The sequence below is a fragment of the Ranitomeya variabilis genome, chromosome 3, assembly GCF_051348905.1.
Source record: "Ranitomeya variabilis isolate aRanVar5 chromosome 3, aRanVar5.hap1, whole genome shotgun sequence".
Lineage (NCBI taxonomy): Eukaryota > Metazoa > Chordata > Amphibia > Anura > Dendrobatidae > Ranitomeya > Ranitomeya variabilis.
The window spans coordinates 321,470,741-321,489,651 of record NC_135234.1 but is presented as its reverse complement, the minus strand read 5'-3'; the positions used below and the strand labels follow the sequence as shown (position 1 = coordinate 321,489,651).

At 45.1% G+C, this 18,911-nt stretch overlaps 1 protein-coding gene across 3 annotated transcripts in view; it reads right to left on the bottom strand.

The window, feature by feature from the left end:
• Positions 1-12,846: 12,846 nt before the first annotated feature.
• MECR (mitochondrial trans-2-enoyl-CoA reductase) overlaps positions 12,847-18,911 on the bottom strand; it is a 128,071-nt gene continuing 122,006 nt past the window's right edge. For all 3 annotated transcript variants that reach the window (XM_077295730.1, XM_077295729.1, XM_077295731.1), the window contains one exon: positions 12,847-13,163. In XM_077295730.1, the coding sequence (XP_077151845.1) occupies positions 13,000-13,163 (164 nt within the window). In that variant the 3' untranslated portion in view covers positions 12,847-12,999. The remainder of the gene's footprint in view (positions 13,164-18,911) is intronic.

Sequence of the window (18,911 nt, the reverse complement as noted above, 5' to 3'; positions counted from 1 at the left end):
ATAAGAATCAGTGCCACTAATGCAGGCAGACACTAGTCCGGAAGCAGGATACCCCACCGCTGTACTATACAGAGGTCAGTACTCTATGATTCTCATACACCCCTTGCTGCATCGCTTTTCCCTTGCCTGCACACTATTTAACAGATACCTTTCTCTCTACAGCCCTTAAAGGGACCATACCCACTTTTTTTCTTCAACACTTCAGGTCAGTTATCTATTTTTATTTATATTTCCATGTAGGCTCGCACTATCAACCACAATATATGGACTTGGGTTTTGTCCAAATGTTTGTTCCTTATTCCAATATGCATTTTATTTCGCTGTCTAGACCACTTAGGACCACGGTCAGGATCCAGACGACTTTGTTATAGTCTATGCAAAATTGCCCCTTTTTTGGGGATATCTATTCAATTTTCCCCTGTATATTTGTACATATATGTCTTGTGCTTACTGATCATGTGAAATTTTGTACAGAGCACTAATTTTGGTTTATATATTTGTTTTACAGTGAAGTTTGAAAAAGACCCTAAGCTGGGTCGAAACGTTACCTTGCTTATATTATCCTGCTGTATGATAAATTTTTCAACACTACTACTTCTGCAAAGCATAATCCGTTAGAGTGCGGCTGTTTTTGCTTATTCAATAAGGATATCAGATACGAGATGCGGGTTAAAAGTGGTGCTGCTCCAAAGTTTTCGAAGTACAAATACAATCGTATGCTGTCTTTTCTGAGGCCTGCCCTTGCTCAGCGAAAATGAGTATCTTTTCTGTTGTCTGACTATTATATAAACTTAAAAAAAATGTTAGTAATGTGTTTATTTTAGTTTCCACTCAGAACCTGGAGCAGCACTAAAGAACCTGGATCTTCCTCTGTTGGAGCGGCCCATCATCGACCATCCAACGAACAGTCTCAACAGTCCCAATCATCCACCAGGGATGTAGCAACCGGGCAGGCTTCACAGGCTGGTGAACAGGCAGCCGGTCCATCAGGAATTCCCCTCTCCCAGCCCTCTGACACTGCTTTTGTTGTGACTTCTCGTCAGCGGCAGAGAATCTGGAAGAGGTCAGTCAGTCCCGAGTTTATTCACTTAAGCTCGATGTTCCAGGATGGGTGAAGGTGACTGGAGACAGACTGAACAGTGGGTTCACTCAGCTGAACAAAGTGTCGTATCCAGGGGGGGCAGCCGGGGCATGTGCCCAGGGCGCAGCCGACTGGGGGGCACCAGCGGGCCGCCTGATGATGCGGCGGTCCAAGGAGGCTCCTCGTCGAGTCATACCCAGGGGTTGGCAGGGCCAGGGAGTGGGGGCTGTCTAATTATACTCACCTACTCCTGGCGCGGTCCCTGCAGGTCCCTGGCTGCCCGGCGCCCCAGCTTCTTCCTGTACTGAGCGGTCACATGGTACCGCTCATTACAGTAATGAATATGGGGCAAGTGTTTGTATGGAGCATCTATGGGGCCATAACATTTGTGCAGCATTATATGGGGCAAGTGTCTATATAGAGCATCTTATGGGGCCATAACGTTTGTGCAGCACTATAACGGGGCAAGTGTCTGTATAGGGCCATAACGTTTGTGCAGCACTATATGGGGCAAATGTCTCTATGGAGCATGTTATGGGGCCATAATCAACGTTTCTGCAGCACTATATGGGGCAAATATCTTTATGGAGCATCTTATGGGGCCATAATCAACGTTTCTGCAGCACTATATGGCGCAAATATCTTTATGGAGCATATTATGGGGCCATAATCAACGTTTCTGCAGCACTATATCGGGCAAATGTGTCTATGGAGCATCTTATGGGGCAATTATTAACCTTTATGCAGGATTATATGGGGCTCCTGATTCAATATGGATATTCAAAAACACTTAACCTACTGATGTCTCAATTAATTTTACTTTTATTGGTATCTATTTTAACATTATGGGGATTCAGAAATGTACCTTGGCTTGGTCATACAGTTTCAATAGAGTTAAGGTTTAAATGGGGGAGGTTTTGGGGGAAGGGGGGGGGGGGCGACAAACTGATCCTTTGCCCCGGGTGCAGGAAAGGCTGGATACACCTCTGGTTGAACACACTTTTCCAGGATGTCCACAGAAGCCTTGACCACCTGGAAGCCGACCTTTAGAGACCGGCAAGACATTTTTTTCAGCAATAGAGTGGAGCGTGTCGGAAAACCTTATGCATGAACTCCAGCTGAACGTCAAGGGTTGGGGGTCACTTGGGGAATAGTGATCACAAAATAATAAGTTTTCATGTATCCTTTAATAAGATGTGTAGTAAAGAGGTTACAAGGACACTGAACTTTAGGAGGGCAAATTTCCAATGGATGAGAGATGATCTTGGTGCAATTAACTGGGACGATATCCTGAGACATAAAAATACACAAAGAAAATGGGAGCCATTTATTAGCATCCTGGATAGGACCTGTGCACAGTATATACCGTATGGGAATAAACATACTAGAAATAGGAGGAAACCAATATGGCTAAATAGAGCTGTAAGGGGCGCAATAAGTGACAAAAAGAAAGAATTTAGAGAATTAAAGGAAGTAGGTAGTGAGGAGGCATTAAATAAATACAGAAAATTAAATAAATTCTGTAAAAAGCAAATCAAGGCAGCAAAGATTGAGACAGAGACTCATTGCCAGAGAGAGTAAAAATAATCCCAAAATATTCTTTAAAGAAGTTGTCCACTACTATAACTTTTTTTTTTTTTTTTTAATAAATCTTGCTATTATGTGCCACTGAAAACATCTACTGTGTTTATTTTATCCTGCTAATTGCGGACTTATATTCTCTTTGCCGCATGAAGAGACCCATATGCATATAATTAAAAATTAGTACTTTATTAAACATAAAAAATAAAACATTGTGAACAAAACTTGACATAAATAAACAAAGTATCCGAGGAATAGACCGGATGAACTCAAAATTAAATGTTATTAATAATTTTGTCTAAATAGACTAACATATACATCGCTGACTACTGTGATATAACAATCCCATAGGAAATCACCTTAAAAATAGAAAAACTATATACCACTAGTAGTATACTGGATACCGCACATACCAAAGCCAGTATATCCACTTGCTAAATGCAGAGTCTAAATATCTCATGACATGGTCTAACACCGACAGGTTATATGCGGTAATATCACAGATTACTTACAAATGAATGGTACTCTCAGCAGCCAGCGACGTGAATAACAAATAATGAGCACACCGATCCCTCCACGTGCGCCCCGACGCGCGTTTCGCCCGTGAGCTTCTTCCGGGGGCGTAACCCAGTGAGAGAAGGGATGGTTACTTATGTGAAATGCAGCCTATCATCTAGCGATGCGTCATAGTGGGAGGAGTTACTGTGGATATCTATCAAGCTTAGCGGCGCATAGCGCTTCCATCCCCTTCCTTGATGAACAAGTGCTACTGAGACTGCGCTCACTGGAACGCTGCGTGACACGCAGCCGTAACCAGATACTGAGCGCATCTCAGAGCGCCAGGACTAGGGATGTAATGCGCATGCGCTCCGCAAGACAGGCATCGATGGACAACGAAAAGTCTTATGGTATCAAACTCTCATGATGTAAATTGAGAGAGTATAATAAGGGCTACTTTAGTGCAAAAGATATCAAGGTGCAACAAGTGAGCTTACCGATTAAATATACGTGACCACCAAATATAATAAATATATTTTATTTAGTAGTAATGTGAACAATAAAGCATTAAATAAGGTGCTTAAAACAAACCAAGGTCGAGTTGAACCATAAAGTGCTGTTTGTAAAAATTATTTATTTATTTTAGCAATATTACCTTTTATCATGCTGTAGCAGCACATCTTTAGTGCTGGATCCAGCTCTCATGGGGTTAATCGACAACTTCCTTTCTCCTGACTTACTGTGCTCTAATAGTACAAGTTCCATGATGCATTGCACTCGCCTGTAACTCTGCACCTACCACACCCACTCCAAAACACACCCCAACCCCTCCCTCCTCTCCCCCCTCTATCTTCAAAAAGATTTGTGATGTCATTTCTGTCCAACCTCCTCTTTTACATTTGTCCAACCCACACTCCATTACACACAGATAGAGGGATAGATAGATAGATGAATACATATAGATATCTATATATCTATATCTATTTCCATAGATATGTCCACCATATCCATGTTTCTAAACCCCTTCACCCCTGGAGCTTTTTTCATTTATCGCTCCCCTTCTTTCCAGAGACATAATTTTTCCGTCAATACGGCCATGTGAGGGCTTATCTTTTGCGGGACAAGTTCTACTTTTGAACGACACCATTGGTTTTACCATGTCATGTAACAGAAAATGTGAAAAAAATTCAAAGTGCAATGAAATTGCAAAAAAAGTGCAAATCCCACACTTGTTTTTTGCTTGGCTTTTTTGCTAGGTTCCCAAAATACTAAGGCTATGTGCACACGTTGCGGATTTGATTCCAGATCCGCAGTGTTTTTTGCCGCACAGAATTGCTTCAAATCCGCAGTGTAGTGCACAACCAATGTAAGTCTATGGGAGCCGCAGACTTGTTGTGCACATGCTGCGGAAAAAGCCGCACCGAAACGCAGCTTTTTTTTTCTCGCAGCATGTCACTTCTTTTGTGCGGAACTGCAGCGTTTCTGCACCTTTAGACTTTCATTGAGCTGGGCACATCCGCAGCAAAACCGCAGATGTAAAAAAGATCTGCAGTTTTGCTGCGGATGTGGGTCCGAGAAACGCTGCAGTTCGGGAGGGAAGTGTGTGCTGGGTCTGCGGGTGTGCGCGGGGCTGTTCGGGTGTGCGCGGGGCTGTTCGGGTGTGCGCGGGGCTGTTCGGGTGTGCGCGGGGCTGTTCGGGTGTGCGCGGGGCTGTTCGGGTGTGCGCGGGGCTGTTCGGGTGTGCGCGGGGCTGTTCGGGTGTGCGCGGGGGGCTGTTCGGGTGGGTGCAGGACTGTTCGGGTGGGTGCCTGGCTGTTCGGGTGTGTGCCGGACTGTTCGGGTGTGTGCCGGACTGTTCGGGTGTGTGCCAGACTGTTCGGGTGTGTGCCAGACTGTTCGGGTGTGTGCCAGACTGTTCGGGTGTGTGCCAGACTGTTCGGGTGTGTGCCAGACTGTTCGGGTGTGTGCCAGACTGTTCGGGTGTGTGCCAGACTGTTCGGGTGTGTGCCAGACTGTTCGGGTGTGTGCCAGACTGTTCGGGTGTGTGCCAGACTGTTCGGGTGTGTGCCAGACTGTTCGGGTGTGTGCCAGACTGTTCGGGTGTGTGCCAGACTGTTCGGGTGTGTGCCAGACTGTTCGGGTGTGTGCCAGACTGTTCGGGTGTGTGCCAGACTGTTCGGGTGTGTGCCAGACTGTTCGGGTGTGTGCCAGACTGTTCGGGTGTGTGCCGGACTGTTTGGGTGTGTGCCGGACTGTTTGGGTGGGTGCCTGGATGCTCGGGTGTGTGCGGGACTGTGCGGGGGGTCTTTTGGGGTGTGTGTGCAGGCATCATCTGATGGGACTACAAGTACGCAGCATCCAATCTGCAGCTAATTCGGATGTAATCTGGACAGTGGACACACAACGTACTCTATCCATACATCTATCAATAGATATATCTATCCAGATATATCTATAGATAGATATAGGAATAGATCGATGTATGCATCTATAGATCTATCCATATGTAGATCTGTCTATCCATTTCATCTATCATCTATCTATCTGTGTGTGTGTGTAATGGAGTGTGGGTTGGACAAATGTAAAAGAGAAGGTTGGACAATAATTACATCAAATTTTTTTTTTTGTTCAATAATACATCATTATTTAGCTTTCAAAAATGCACCAAAACGCATAAAAACTGCGCAAAAACCGCACCAAAAGCGAATTAAAAAATGCATCAAAACCGTGCAAAAAACTGCATAAAAAACGCATCAAAACTGCACAAAAAACGAATCAAAACTGCACCAAAAACTGCACCAAAATTGCATCAACACTGCACCAAAACCGCACCAAAAACTGCATCAAAACCACACCAAGAACTGCATCAAAACCGCACCAAAAACTACAAAACTGCACCAAAAACTGCATCAAAACCGCACCAAAACTTCAAAACTGCACCAGGTTTTGATGCAGTTTTCGGTGCAGTTTTGATGCTGTTTTTGGTGCGGTATTTGCGCGGTTTTGATGCAGTTTTTGGAAATAAACGGAAAATGTGCATGATTTGAAAGGAAACATGCATGAAAAAACGGGTTCCGAGGCCGGATTCATCATTTCACATCTCAGTTTCATCCGTTTTTTGCCGGATCCGTTGCTGTGCGTTTTTTCGCCGGACAGAAAAAACGTTCCTCTGTATGTGTTTTCCGTCTGGCGGAAACAGCTTTGACGGATCCAGCAAAAAACGGATGAAACGTGTGGCCATCAGGCGCAATCCGGCGCTAATACAACTCTGAGAAAAAAACGGATCCGGCGGAAAAAAATGGATCCGTTTTTTTCAAAACTCGCTGGATTGTGCCTCAAGGCAAAAACCTGATGTGTGAAAGCAGCCAAATATATGGATAGATACATCTATGTATTGTAGGGATTTCACTCACTCAGGTGCGACGGCTGACACTCAGGAGGCACGTTCCTTTAAAAGTTCACAGGGTTTATTACTTCATAAACCACATGGCAAAATAACAGCAAACAAATAGCCTTTAGTTCAGGAAAAGGAAAAACAAAGTGTCCAGTCCACCAGGCTTAGTCCTGGAGCCTTAACACACTCAGGAGGGTTTCACCTCCACACATATCCACATTGTTAAGCATTAGCCTGTCTTATATAGAGCTAACCACCCACACCCAGTAACCCATCACATGATTAGCCATGTGGTCTGACATCACCACAGGTCCTGAAGCACACATATATACATGGTTATGTACAACAAAGAAATACTCCGGGCTACATTACAGCAACAAGCCACCTATGCGACACATATCTCCCGTCGATTACACACCCTTTAGCCATGCTACAGTATCTATAGATATATCTATCTATAAATATATCTATAGATAGATATATCCATAGCTATATAATAGAAAGGCCGATGTTTCTAAGGCTACTTTCACACTGGCGTCGTGCACTGCACGTCGCAATGCGTCGTTGTGGAGAAAAAATGCATCCTGCAAAGTTGCCCGCAGGATGCGTTTTTTCTCCATAGACTTTTATTAGCGACGCAGTGCCACACGTCGCAACCGTCGTGCGACGGTTGCGCCGAGTTTTGGCGCACCGCCGGCACAAAAAAAGTTACATATAACTTATTTTGTGCGTCTAGTCTGCCATTTTCGAACACGCATGCGCGGCCGAAACGCCGCCCCCTCCTCCCTGGACCTTGCAATGGGGCAGCGGAATCATCTTAAGACTGCTTCCGCTGCCCACGTCGGGCATTTTTGTCACAGTATGCATCGGTACGTCGGGCCGACGCAGCACGACGGCCCCGTACTGACGCTAGTGTGAAAGCAGCCTAAGGCGTTTTTAGCAATCCGTCTTTTGGGACAAAAAAAGGATCCTGCAAATGTGCTCGCAGGATGCGTGTTTTACCCATAGATTTGTATTAGTGACGGATCGCGACAGATGGCCACACGTCGCGTCCGTCGTGCAACGGATGCGTCGTGTTTTGGCGGACCGTTGGCACGAAAAAACGTTCAAGTGAATCTTTTTTTGTCCGTCGCGTCCGCCATTTTCTACCGCGCATGCGCGGCCAAAACTACACCCCCTCCACCCCGGACTTCAGAATGGGCAGCGGATGCGTTGAAAAACTGCATCCGCTGCCCACGACGTGCACAAATTTCACAACGTGCGTTCGTACGTAGGCCTGACGCATAGCGACGGACCCGTACCGACGCAAGGGTGAAAGAGGCCTTAATGAGCATTTAATTTAAAAAACGGAAAAAAACGGCGTGGGCTCCCGCGCAACTTTCTGCTCCAGAGGGGGAAAACCGACGGCCGGGGGCCAATATTTGTAGCCTGCTATGAATATCAGCCCGCAGCTGTCTGCATAGCCTTTACTGGCTATTAAAATAGGGGGACCCCCAAAAAAATAACGTGGGGTCCCCCTATATTTTATAGCCAGAAAGGCTACGCAGGCAGCTGCGGGCTGATATTCATAGCCTAGAGAGGGGCCATGGATATTGGTCCCCCCCAGCTACAAATACCAGTCCGCAGCCGCCCCGGAAATGGCACATCTGTAAGATGCGCCAATTCCGGCACTTAGCCCCTCTCTTCCCACTCCCGTGTAGCGGTGGGATATGGGATAATAAGGGGTTAATGTCACCTTGCTATTGTAAGGTGACATTAAGCCGGGTTAATAACGGAGAGGCGTCAATAAGACGCCTATCCATTAGTAATCCAATACTAATAAAGGGTTAAGAACACTGCCCCCATCCCTTATGGGAAATATGCAAATGCATGTAGGATAGCTGCGGAGACACCATCACGTGTTTCTCAATTAATAACGAGTGTCCCACAATGATCTCCCCTATAGTGACGGGTGATGTCACTGCTCTATAGGACCCTCAGTGACACACTGACAGGAGACAATGGCTCCTGCAGTGCATCACTGAGAGGTTACCTTAGGACAAAGTCTCACTTTATGGCAATTGCTGCCTGGGAAAATTTCTCAACAGCAATGGCATAAAGAGAGACTAGGGACTATTTTCTCACAGGGGCGTAGGAATACATTGTGAGGAATACATTGTGGAAGGATACCTTCCATCATTGTATTCCTGGAGCCCCTGCTCCTGCTCTCCACGGGAGATCGTCGAGGGACACTCGTTTTAATTGGATTTCTGCGGATCAGGGAGTATATTGGTTGTTTCTTATTTTAATATTTTTTACAGATGACACTGGCTTCGGAGATCAAGGTGACAAGTGATGGTGAGTATGTACTCTATGTTACATATACTGTATGTCTGTATGTATGTTGTATGTATGTACGTACTGTATGTGGCATGTTGCATGTCGCATGTCGTCGCATGTCATTGCATGTCGCATGCAGCATGACATCGCATGTCGTCGCATGGTGCATGTCGTCGCATGGTGCATGTCGTCGCATGGTGCATGTCATATGTTGCATGTCGTCGCATGGTGCATGTCGCATGGTGCATGTTGCCGCATGGTGCATGTCGTCACATGGTGCATGTTGTCGCATGGTGCATGTCGCATGTTGTCGCATGTCGTCGCATGGTGCATGTCATCGCAAGATGCATGTCGCCGCATGGTGCATGTCGCCGCATGGTGCATGTCGCATGTTGTCGTTCTGGATCACTGCGTTGAGAAACACGTGATGGTGTCTCCGCGGTGTTCAGATGTTTTGGTCTCCCCGAGGCCAAACATCTGTGCCTTTACAGCCTTTTACTAGGCACTGCTCCTAATAGCCAGATTCCTACTCCACACTGATGAGGGGCAAACACCCCGAAACAGCTGTCTGTGGATGGATACCATGCTTGGCATAGGTGGTTTTCCTGTATTGGATGTTTTCCTTTATTGGATGCTGCCCTTCCCGTGGTTGTTCCTTCCCGGGGAAAGGTTTGGCTATTCACTGCTTGCGTTGAGAAACACGTGATGGTGTCTCCGCAGCTATCCTACATGCATTTGCATATTTCCCATAAGGGATGGGGGCAGTGTTCTGGATCACTGCGTTGAGAAACACATGATGGTGTCTCCGCGGTGTTCAGATGTTTTGGTCTCCCCGAGGCCAATCATCTGTGCCTTTAAGATATTTCTTGGCCCAGTCTTGACGTTTTATCTTATGTTTCTTGTTCAAAGGTGGTCGTTTTTCAGCCTTCCTTACCTTGGCCGTGTCCCTGAGTATCGCACACCTTGTGCTTTTTGTTAGTCCAGTAACGTTGCAGCTCGTGGCAAATGGCATCTTCACGCTTGATTTTCCTCAATTCATGGGCTGTTATTTTGCCCAACACGCTTCTTGCGACCCTGTTGGCCATTTGCCATGAAATGCTTGATTGTTCGGTGATCACGCTTCAAAAGTTTGGCAATTTCAAGACTGCTGCATCCCTCTGCAAGACATCTCACAATTTTGGACTTTTCAGAGCTCGTCAAATCTCTCTTCTGATCCATTTTGCCAAACGAAAGGAAGTTGCCTAATAATTAAGCACACCTTTTATAGGGTTTTGATGTCATTAGACAACACCCCTCCTCATTACAGAGATGCACATCACCTGATTTACTTAATTGGTAGTTGGCTCTCAAGCCTGAACAGCTTGGAGTAGGACATGTATAAAAAGTATCATGTGATCAAAATACAACTTGCCTAATAATTCTGCACACAGTGTATACATAATGTCCCACAGCTATTGGCTGGGGAGGAAATAGCAAGTGCACACGCTAACCCTTTAAGAGGGTGGGAGTACATGCGCGCATGCCCTAAGGACATGGCTAGAGGACCGGCTGGAAGCATGCAGAGCATGGGGAAGGGAAAAACTGACCGCAGCACGGGTGAGTGAAGTGACATGCCGGAGACCCTGCCTGTCAAGAGCTGTACTCCGTCATGGTGCTAACAGTAACCAAACCATCATCTATCTGTCTGTGCAGGTTGCTGCTATTGCTGGCTTTAATGCCCCTTCCGACGATTTCCACACTTGTTTTAAATAAGTCTCCACTTTTTGTCCAGGGGGTCCCGGGGCCAAGATCTTCAAAAGGCAATGTAGACTTTTTAGAGGACTTTGCTACTGCTACGTAAATCTTAGGGAGTCTTCTCCCACATGACTGCTTCCTCTGCATGAAATAGGTACTTTCTTTTTTAACAAAGATGGTAGTTGACCCTTTCTCTCAGGTCTTTTCCATTCCCTGTCAATGAGCATTTTAATTCTCTCATTTACTGGGAATGAGCGCCTTTTCTGCTGTTCTAACGCCAGAACATGATGTCCTGGATTGTTCTAGGGGTCTTAGAATCTGCGATTCCCATAGTTGTCCTGATTGCTCTCACTAACTTGTCCGTGTCTTCCGGCGTGTCTGAAGGACTGCATGTGACTGTCTTGAAGGACTGCTGCAAATGCCCTATTATCCTGCGACTATCCCCATATATACTGTGATGGTCCTGGCACACCTCAGTCCGGCCCCTCCCGGTTTCCGGGTCAATGATTTGCATTTTTAATTTGGCACGCTGTGCGCAGGGAGTCTCTGCAAGCCCTGCACCTGCGCAGACCCTGATGGCTGCTCTAGTTTCCGGCACACTGTGTCATTGGGACGAACTGGACATACATCCGGTGTCCCGCGCAGACCCAGGTGGCCATGCTTTCCGGCGCACGCGTCACTGGGGTGTGCCGGATCTTTCACCAGCGCACCCCGCAAGCATGTCCCGGCGCACTCAGCACAGGGTGCTCCTGCAGCCGCAGCGTGTACAGACCCGGGACCTAGTGTCGGCAAGAGACTTACCAAGAAGTCTGCCTGAACGGCGCTGCACAGACCTCCTGGCCAGTGGTACCTCACCTGTCCTGGACACCCTCCAGATCTGGGTAAGCCCGACGTACTGTTAGGTTTTTTCAAGGAGAGGAAACCAAAACTGTTGCGTAGGAGAGGTACTGCCCTTTTATTCAGTAGGTTTCCTGTCCTTGATGGGTGGATACCCCATCAGATGGTGCAGTCATGGGAGAAGGGGAAAACGGGCGTTTTAATTGCAGAGTTTTTCCTCCTAAGGGCTGGTTTTGGAAATAGAAAAAAAAATAAGGCAAAAATGTTTTATGTGAAAATAGTCCAAAAGTTCTTGGACTAACAGTCATAGTTCAAGTATTACAATATAATACATACAACTCTAGGTGAGCAGATGTCAATTTACAGTATAAAAAAAAAAATTCACATGCCCGTCCATTATAATGTCAATATACTGGTTGTGTGGCTGTCAACACAGCTGTTGGGTGACCCGGGACCAGAGGCTCCTTCCCTGTCCCTAACACTAAGGGGGCACCCTAGCTCGCACTATTTCCTGGGATACTTCTGAAGGTGAAGATGTTGGGGCCCCCATCCTTACGTTATCTCCTGAGTTACCCCTTCATCTGTTCTCTTCCCCCACCCAGGGAAGAGGGGCACTACTCTGCACTGCGGTACACCAACCCGACAAACAAGGCTACACAAACGAAGGCACGCTGAAAACACCAGGCATATAAAACATTCACTCACATATAAAAGAGGAATGCACCAGGGAGTGGAGAAAGAGGAATAAACCAAAGTAGAGGAGGAATGGGTATTACCACACTTGCAAACCAAGCAACAGTCACAGATAACTCTTTCAGCACTCCTTCTCATATGAACTCCTCTCCTCCTAAGCCATGCAGCAAATGCTAGCTCTGGCAGGGATTTGAATCAGAAGCCAGACTATAAAGGGAACCGGAGTGGCTAACTGAGCTCAGCTGAGAGCTCAGGCTTTTCCAACACGGCCGATTAACACCTGTTCTGCCAAAAGGAATAAACACCATTAAAATGAAGAACAAGTGCTTCTTCTCAGTGCAGGAGTAGGAGCAATCAGACACCGTGGTCTTCTGGCCCCTCTCTGTTGTGGAACCCCTTGACAGTGGCTCTCGATAACTGTAAATAATAAAGATATCATAAATTGTTATTGTTTTCATCTGTTTTATTTACAGGAATGTATCATCGAAGTGCAGCAGTTCACTATGCAAGTTTTTCACATTGAATATAGATGTAGAGATCTTGTAGATGTAAGCCTGGAATACACAGCTCACATTTCTGGTCAGTAATGCTGTGTACATTGTCTCTGCCCTGATAGAAGCATGGATGGATTAGACCTCAAGGGATGATAACACAATATCATTTATACAATAGTTTGGGATGTTCTCATGAAGCATTATATACAGACAGGTGAAATAAAACTAATTTATTGTCACATTTGATCTGTTAAATTCTACACTTGACAGACTGTTTACAGACAAAATATATATATCTATAAATATACATAGTCTCGGGACGTTAGGATCTCGGTCATATTACATGTGCAAAGAAATTCACTTTCTGATTACATAATTAAGATCTGTTTCCGGGAAAGGAACGGTGTCTGTGCGTCACGCAACGCTTGGGAAAAATGTTCCAGGGGCCATTCAGTGCAGGGGGGAGGAAGCAGCTTCCCCCTGCACATTAAATCACAGAGATCCCGAATCATTTTCGTAATTTCTTCCCGATCTATAAAAAAAAAAAATAAGATTAACCTCTTTGATCTCTGAAGGATTATGTTATGATTTACGTTTTATTTTATTGCCCATATCGCAAATCTTTATCAAAAATTACCCAAAATAAAAATAACTCCTGAAAACTTTACACTGGCCACACTGGGGCTTTTTTGTACTCTGACTTCCTGAGGTTTCAAGAAACCCTACATTTATGAGTCTGTTCAATCTTTTATAGTGACACACCTAATGAGCATCTGCAAAAGGGCATTGTGAAGCAGGATCCACTTTGAAATCACCTGATTGGTAGATCCTGTGTCAACAATTGCATTTAGGAATTAGATAGTTAAGTTGATAATACAGTTAAAAAAAAGACACATGACCCTGAGATTCAACCACTGGATGGGAAAGGATAAACATAAGAGGTTATGTACAAACACGTATTTTTCGGACTATAAGACGCACCGGACCATAAGGTGCACCCCAAATTTGGGGTGAAAATTGCAGAAAAAAAGATTTTTTATAAGATGGGGGTCCGTCTTATTGTCAGAATTTACAGTATCTTACCTGAGGGCTGGCGGTGGCAGAACAGGGTCACAGGAGGCATGGTGTCGGCAGAGGTGGGGTGATGCGGTACGGCGTGCACCTGAGCAGGGTCCCTTCCTGCTTAGGTGGGCGACGCCACGGCCTGGTGTCCATGGGAGGGTTGCAGCAGTGGTTACCGGCAGAGGTGCTGGGATGAGGACGTGCTGGGATGAGGACGTGCTGGGATGAGGAGGCGCAGTGAGAGGTATGGCGTCAGAGGGGTCCCTTTCCCCAGTGAGGTGATGCAGCAGCCCGGTAAGCAGCAGAGCCGGGTGAATCCTGTTGTTAGCGGTGGTGGCGGCCATCTTCCCGAGGCCGCGCGTGCGCAGATGAAGCGCTCTGCTTCCCGGGGCTTCAGGAAAATGGCCGCGGGAGGCCGCGCGTGCGCAGATGGAGATCGCGGCGGCCATTTTCCTGAAGCCAAGAACTTCAGGAAAATGGCCGCCGCGATCCTCATCTGCGCACGCGCGGCATCCTGCGGCCATTTTCCTGAAGCCGCGGGAAGCAGAGCGCTCCATCTGCGCACGCGCGGCCTCCGGAAGATGGCCGCCACCACCGCTAACAACAGGATTCACCCGACTCTGCTGCTTACCGGGCTGCTGCATCACCTCACCGGGGAAAGGGACCCCGCTCACTGCGCCTCCTCATCCCCGCACCTCTGCCGCCACACCTCTGCCGCCGCACCTCTGCCGCCACGGTAAGCCTGCATTGCGACTATTAGACGCACCCCCCATTTTCCCCCCTTTTTTTGGGGGGAAAAAGTGCGTCTTGTAGTCCGAAAAATACAGTAATCAGGGCCAGCCCCAGATTTTCGTAAGCCTTAGGCGAAAGAGTCACAGTGGGCTCCTTTAACATATACCACAATTTACGATGCACAGATATGACAGAGTAATATACACTGTGTTCCAAATTATTATTCAAATTGGATTTAAGTGTGATAAAGATTTAATTGTTTTGTTTTTCAAATAAACTCATGGATGGTATTGTCTCAGGGCTCAATGGATCACTAAAATCAATCTTAAACACATGGGATAATTAGTTTTCCAGGTGATTCTAATTAAAGGAAAACTACTTAAAAATGATGTTCCACATTATTAAGCAGGTCACAGTTTTCAAGTAACATGGGAAAGAAAAAGGATCTCTCTGCTGCTGAAAAGCATCAAATAGTGCAATGCCTTGGTGAAGGGATGAAAACATTAGAAATTTCCCGAAAACTTAAGCGTGATCATCGTACTGTTAAGAGATTTGTGTCTGTATCTGAGCACAGATGTGTTTGTGCTGATAAAGGCATAATGAGGAAGATTTCTGCCAGGCAAGTTCATCGGATTAAGAGAGCAGCTGCTAAAAAGCCATTACAAAGCAGCAAACAGATATTTGAAGCTGCTGGTGCCTCTGGAGTCCCTGGAACCTCAAGGTGTAGGCTCCTTCAAAGGCTTGCTGTGGTGCATAAACCTACTATTCGGCCACCCTTAAACAGTGTTCACAAGCAGAAATGGTTGCATTGGCCCCACACATACATGAAGACCAATTTCCAAACATTCTTGTTTACCGATAAGTGTTGAGCAACCCTGGATGGTCCTAATGGATGGAGTAGTGGATGGTTGGTGTATGGCCACCATGTCCCAACAAGGCTGCAACAACAGCAAGGAGGTGGAGGAGTCATGTTTTGGTCCGGAATCATGGAGAAACAGCTGGTAGGGCCCTTTAAGGTTCCTGAAGGTGTGAAAATGACCTCTGCAAAGTATATAGAGTTTCTGACTGACAACTTTCCTCCATGGTATAAAAAGCAGAAATGTGCCTTCAGGAGCAAAATCATCTTCATGCATGACAATGCACCATCTCATGCTGCAAAGAAAACCTCTCAGTCATTGGCTGCTATGGGCATAAAAGGAGAAACTCATGGTGTGGCCACCATCTTCCCCTGACCTCAACCCTATAGAGAACCTTTGGAGTATCATCAAGCAAAAGATCTATGAGGGTGGGAGGCAGTTCACATCAAAACAGCATCTCTGGGAGGCTATTCTGACTTCATGCAAAGAAATACAAGCAGAAACTCAATGGATGCAGGAATTGTGAAGGTGATATCAAAGAAGGGTTCCTATGGTAACATGTAACTTGGCCTGTTAGGATGTTTTGGAGTTAAATAGCTTTTTGCTCAGTGAATGTGACCTCCTAATGCTGCAAATTCCACAAATGAGCATTTTCAGTTCTTTAAAACATCAAATGTTTAGAAATTCTACTGTGCCTAATAATTTGGAACAGTGCATTTTAAGTTTTTATTCATTTTGGAGATTATACTGTTATCATTGGGAGGTTTATTCAATAAAATTCAATGTATAACTCTAACGGGTGATTACTTTTATTAGACTGACTGTCATTTACACCAACCATTTAGGAAAATCAGAGAAAAATGTCATTTGCATAATAATTTGGAACATAGTGTAGGTATAGTACAAAGCCAGAGATTTCACTTACTTCTTAGATTACATGAGCGATATCTATTGTAAATTCTCGTAAATTCTACAAAACAGTATTATGGACACCACATAGTGCTCCATAGAGAATAATGGACCCCATATAATGCTTCACAGAGTATAATGGACCCCGTATATTTCTCCATACAGAAGAATGAGCTGTATATATATTGCTCCATACAGTATTATGAGCCCCATATATTGCTCCATACAAAAATAATGTGCCCTATATAATACTCAATACAGCATAATGGGCCCCATATAACACTCCATACAGTATAATGAGCTCCATTTAATGATCCATACAGTATAATGTAAAGAACCCAGTATATTTCTCCATACAGAATGAGCCCCAGATATTGCTTCATGCAGAATAATGAGCCCCATATATTGCTCCATACAGTATAATGGCACATATAATGCTCCATACAGTATATAATGGGCCCCATATATAGCTCCATACAGAAAAGGCCTCATATAATACTCCATACAGTATAGGATGGTCCCCATATATTGCTTCATATATAATGGGACCCATATAATGCTTCATACAGTATGCGATGGGACCCCGACAGTATAATGAGCACTATACAGAATGAACCCCACATAGTGCTCTATACAGGATATGATAGGCCACATAAAATGCTCCAGTATATGATGGGTCCCATATAATGCTCCATATATGATGGCCTCCAGCAATAGGAGGCCCCATATAATGGACTCCATATATAATGGGTCCCATATGATTCTTCAGTATATAATGGTCTCCATATAATGCCCCAAACATAAAACAAAACAGAAAAATGAAATACTCCCCTCTCCTCGCGACCGCAGCTCTGCTTCGGACTCCTCTGCGTCTTCCGGCTCTCTGCACTGTGGCTACTCAGGCAGATGGTGCACACTAGTTACGTCATCACGCCTTCTGACCTGAAACGTCACAGTCAGGAGACGCGAAAGACGCCGCAGCGGAGGAACAGGAAGAGGTAAGAATCGCAATCACTGGGGCCCTGAGCAAATGGGGGGAGGTCTGACCATAAGACATGATCCAGTCTGACCTAAAAGAGCTACTCTTTCCTTCATGATCCAAATTGTCCATCCACTGGACAAAGCATTCAGAAAAGAACATTATATATTTATCTAAGTATTTTGTATTTATATTATTTTATTCTAAAAGAGCATTCAAGTCTTTTTTTCATGACAAACTGTTCTGTACAGCCGATTGCTCCTACACGCTCCTCCATGCACCCCTGGCAGGGATGCCAACTTACTCACCACCGTGGCCCTGGTCCCACATTTCCTCCTCCTTGGGCCTGGGGTCTGCGCAAGGCTCACAGATTCCTGGGCACTGTGCTTAGTGTATGCGCTCCCGCCCTCTCAAATGGTCAGCGTGCGCCGCCCTAAAGTGTCCGCAGCCAATAGGTAGAATATAGTTTGCTTAAAATTTTTTATTCACATTCATCAGGCAGGCGCCGCTGCTGTAGCATCATACGGAGGATAATATGCATCTATTTATTTTAGATTATTTAGATGTAGTTTTCTTGGGAAAAAACTTAAAATTATCTTAATCAAAATGGCACTGATGTTCCGATAGATGCTACTGCGCTGCCGCCATTTTGGTAGGGAAAAAAAATAATTATGCTCCATCAAGATAGATGCTACTGCGCAGGCGCCGCCGCCATTTTGGTAGAGAAAAATAAATTATGCTCCATCAAGATAGCGCTGGCAGCGCCTGCTCAGTAGCATCTATCAGAATGCACACACAACCAGAGAAAGCAAGGAAAAGACCTGCCCACAGGCCGCCCCAAAGTACAACCAGTCTGTGAAAATAGTTTGTGCTTCGGGGCGGCCTATGGGCAGGTCTTTTTTTGGTTTCTCCGGCTTTGAGCAGGAAAATAAGTTTCTGCCTACAATCCCACCCCGAAGCACGAGCATATCATTACCTGAAAACTTCCAGAACGGATTATACAGGAACCACAAAATGGATTTCTTCACCCATATCATCATTTTAATCAGTATAACAACAGCAACATGACAGTTTGTGTAGTTTACTTAGCAAAATCCTGCTGACAGGTTCGCTTTAAATAAAAATGGAAATGTGTGTTTTTTATTTCAAATAAAGGACTTTATCAGTGATGAGCGAATATACTCATTACTCGAGATTTCCGGAGCACGCTCGGGTGTCCTCCAAGTATTTTTAAGTGCTCGGAAATTTAGTTTTTATTGCCGCAGCTGAATGTTTTACATCTGTTAGCCAGCATAAGTACATGTGGGGATTCCCTAGCAACCAGGCAACCCCCACATGTACTTATGCTGGCTATCAGATCTAAAACATTCAGCTGCGGCAAGAAAAACTAAATCTCCGAGCACTAAAAAATACTTGGAGGACACCCGAGCATGCTCGGGAAATCTCGAGTAACAAGTATATTCGCTCATCACTAGACTTTATACTTGCTGTGTGTTTATTTACCATACAACTATAGGATTAACTAAAAGAAACCCCAAAAAAGACTATCATAAAAATAAAAAACAAGATATGTTCAATAAAAATTGACTTTATTAAAGTCAAATGGCAAACAGTAGTACTGGATATGTAAAAGACATGTGCATGTATCTGGATCATACATCAAATGATAGAAAAATGTATGTAATATGAATATAATATAATAGATGTAAAACTAATAAAACAGATGCCAGACGAAAGGGAT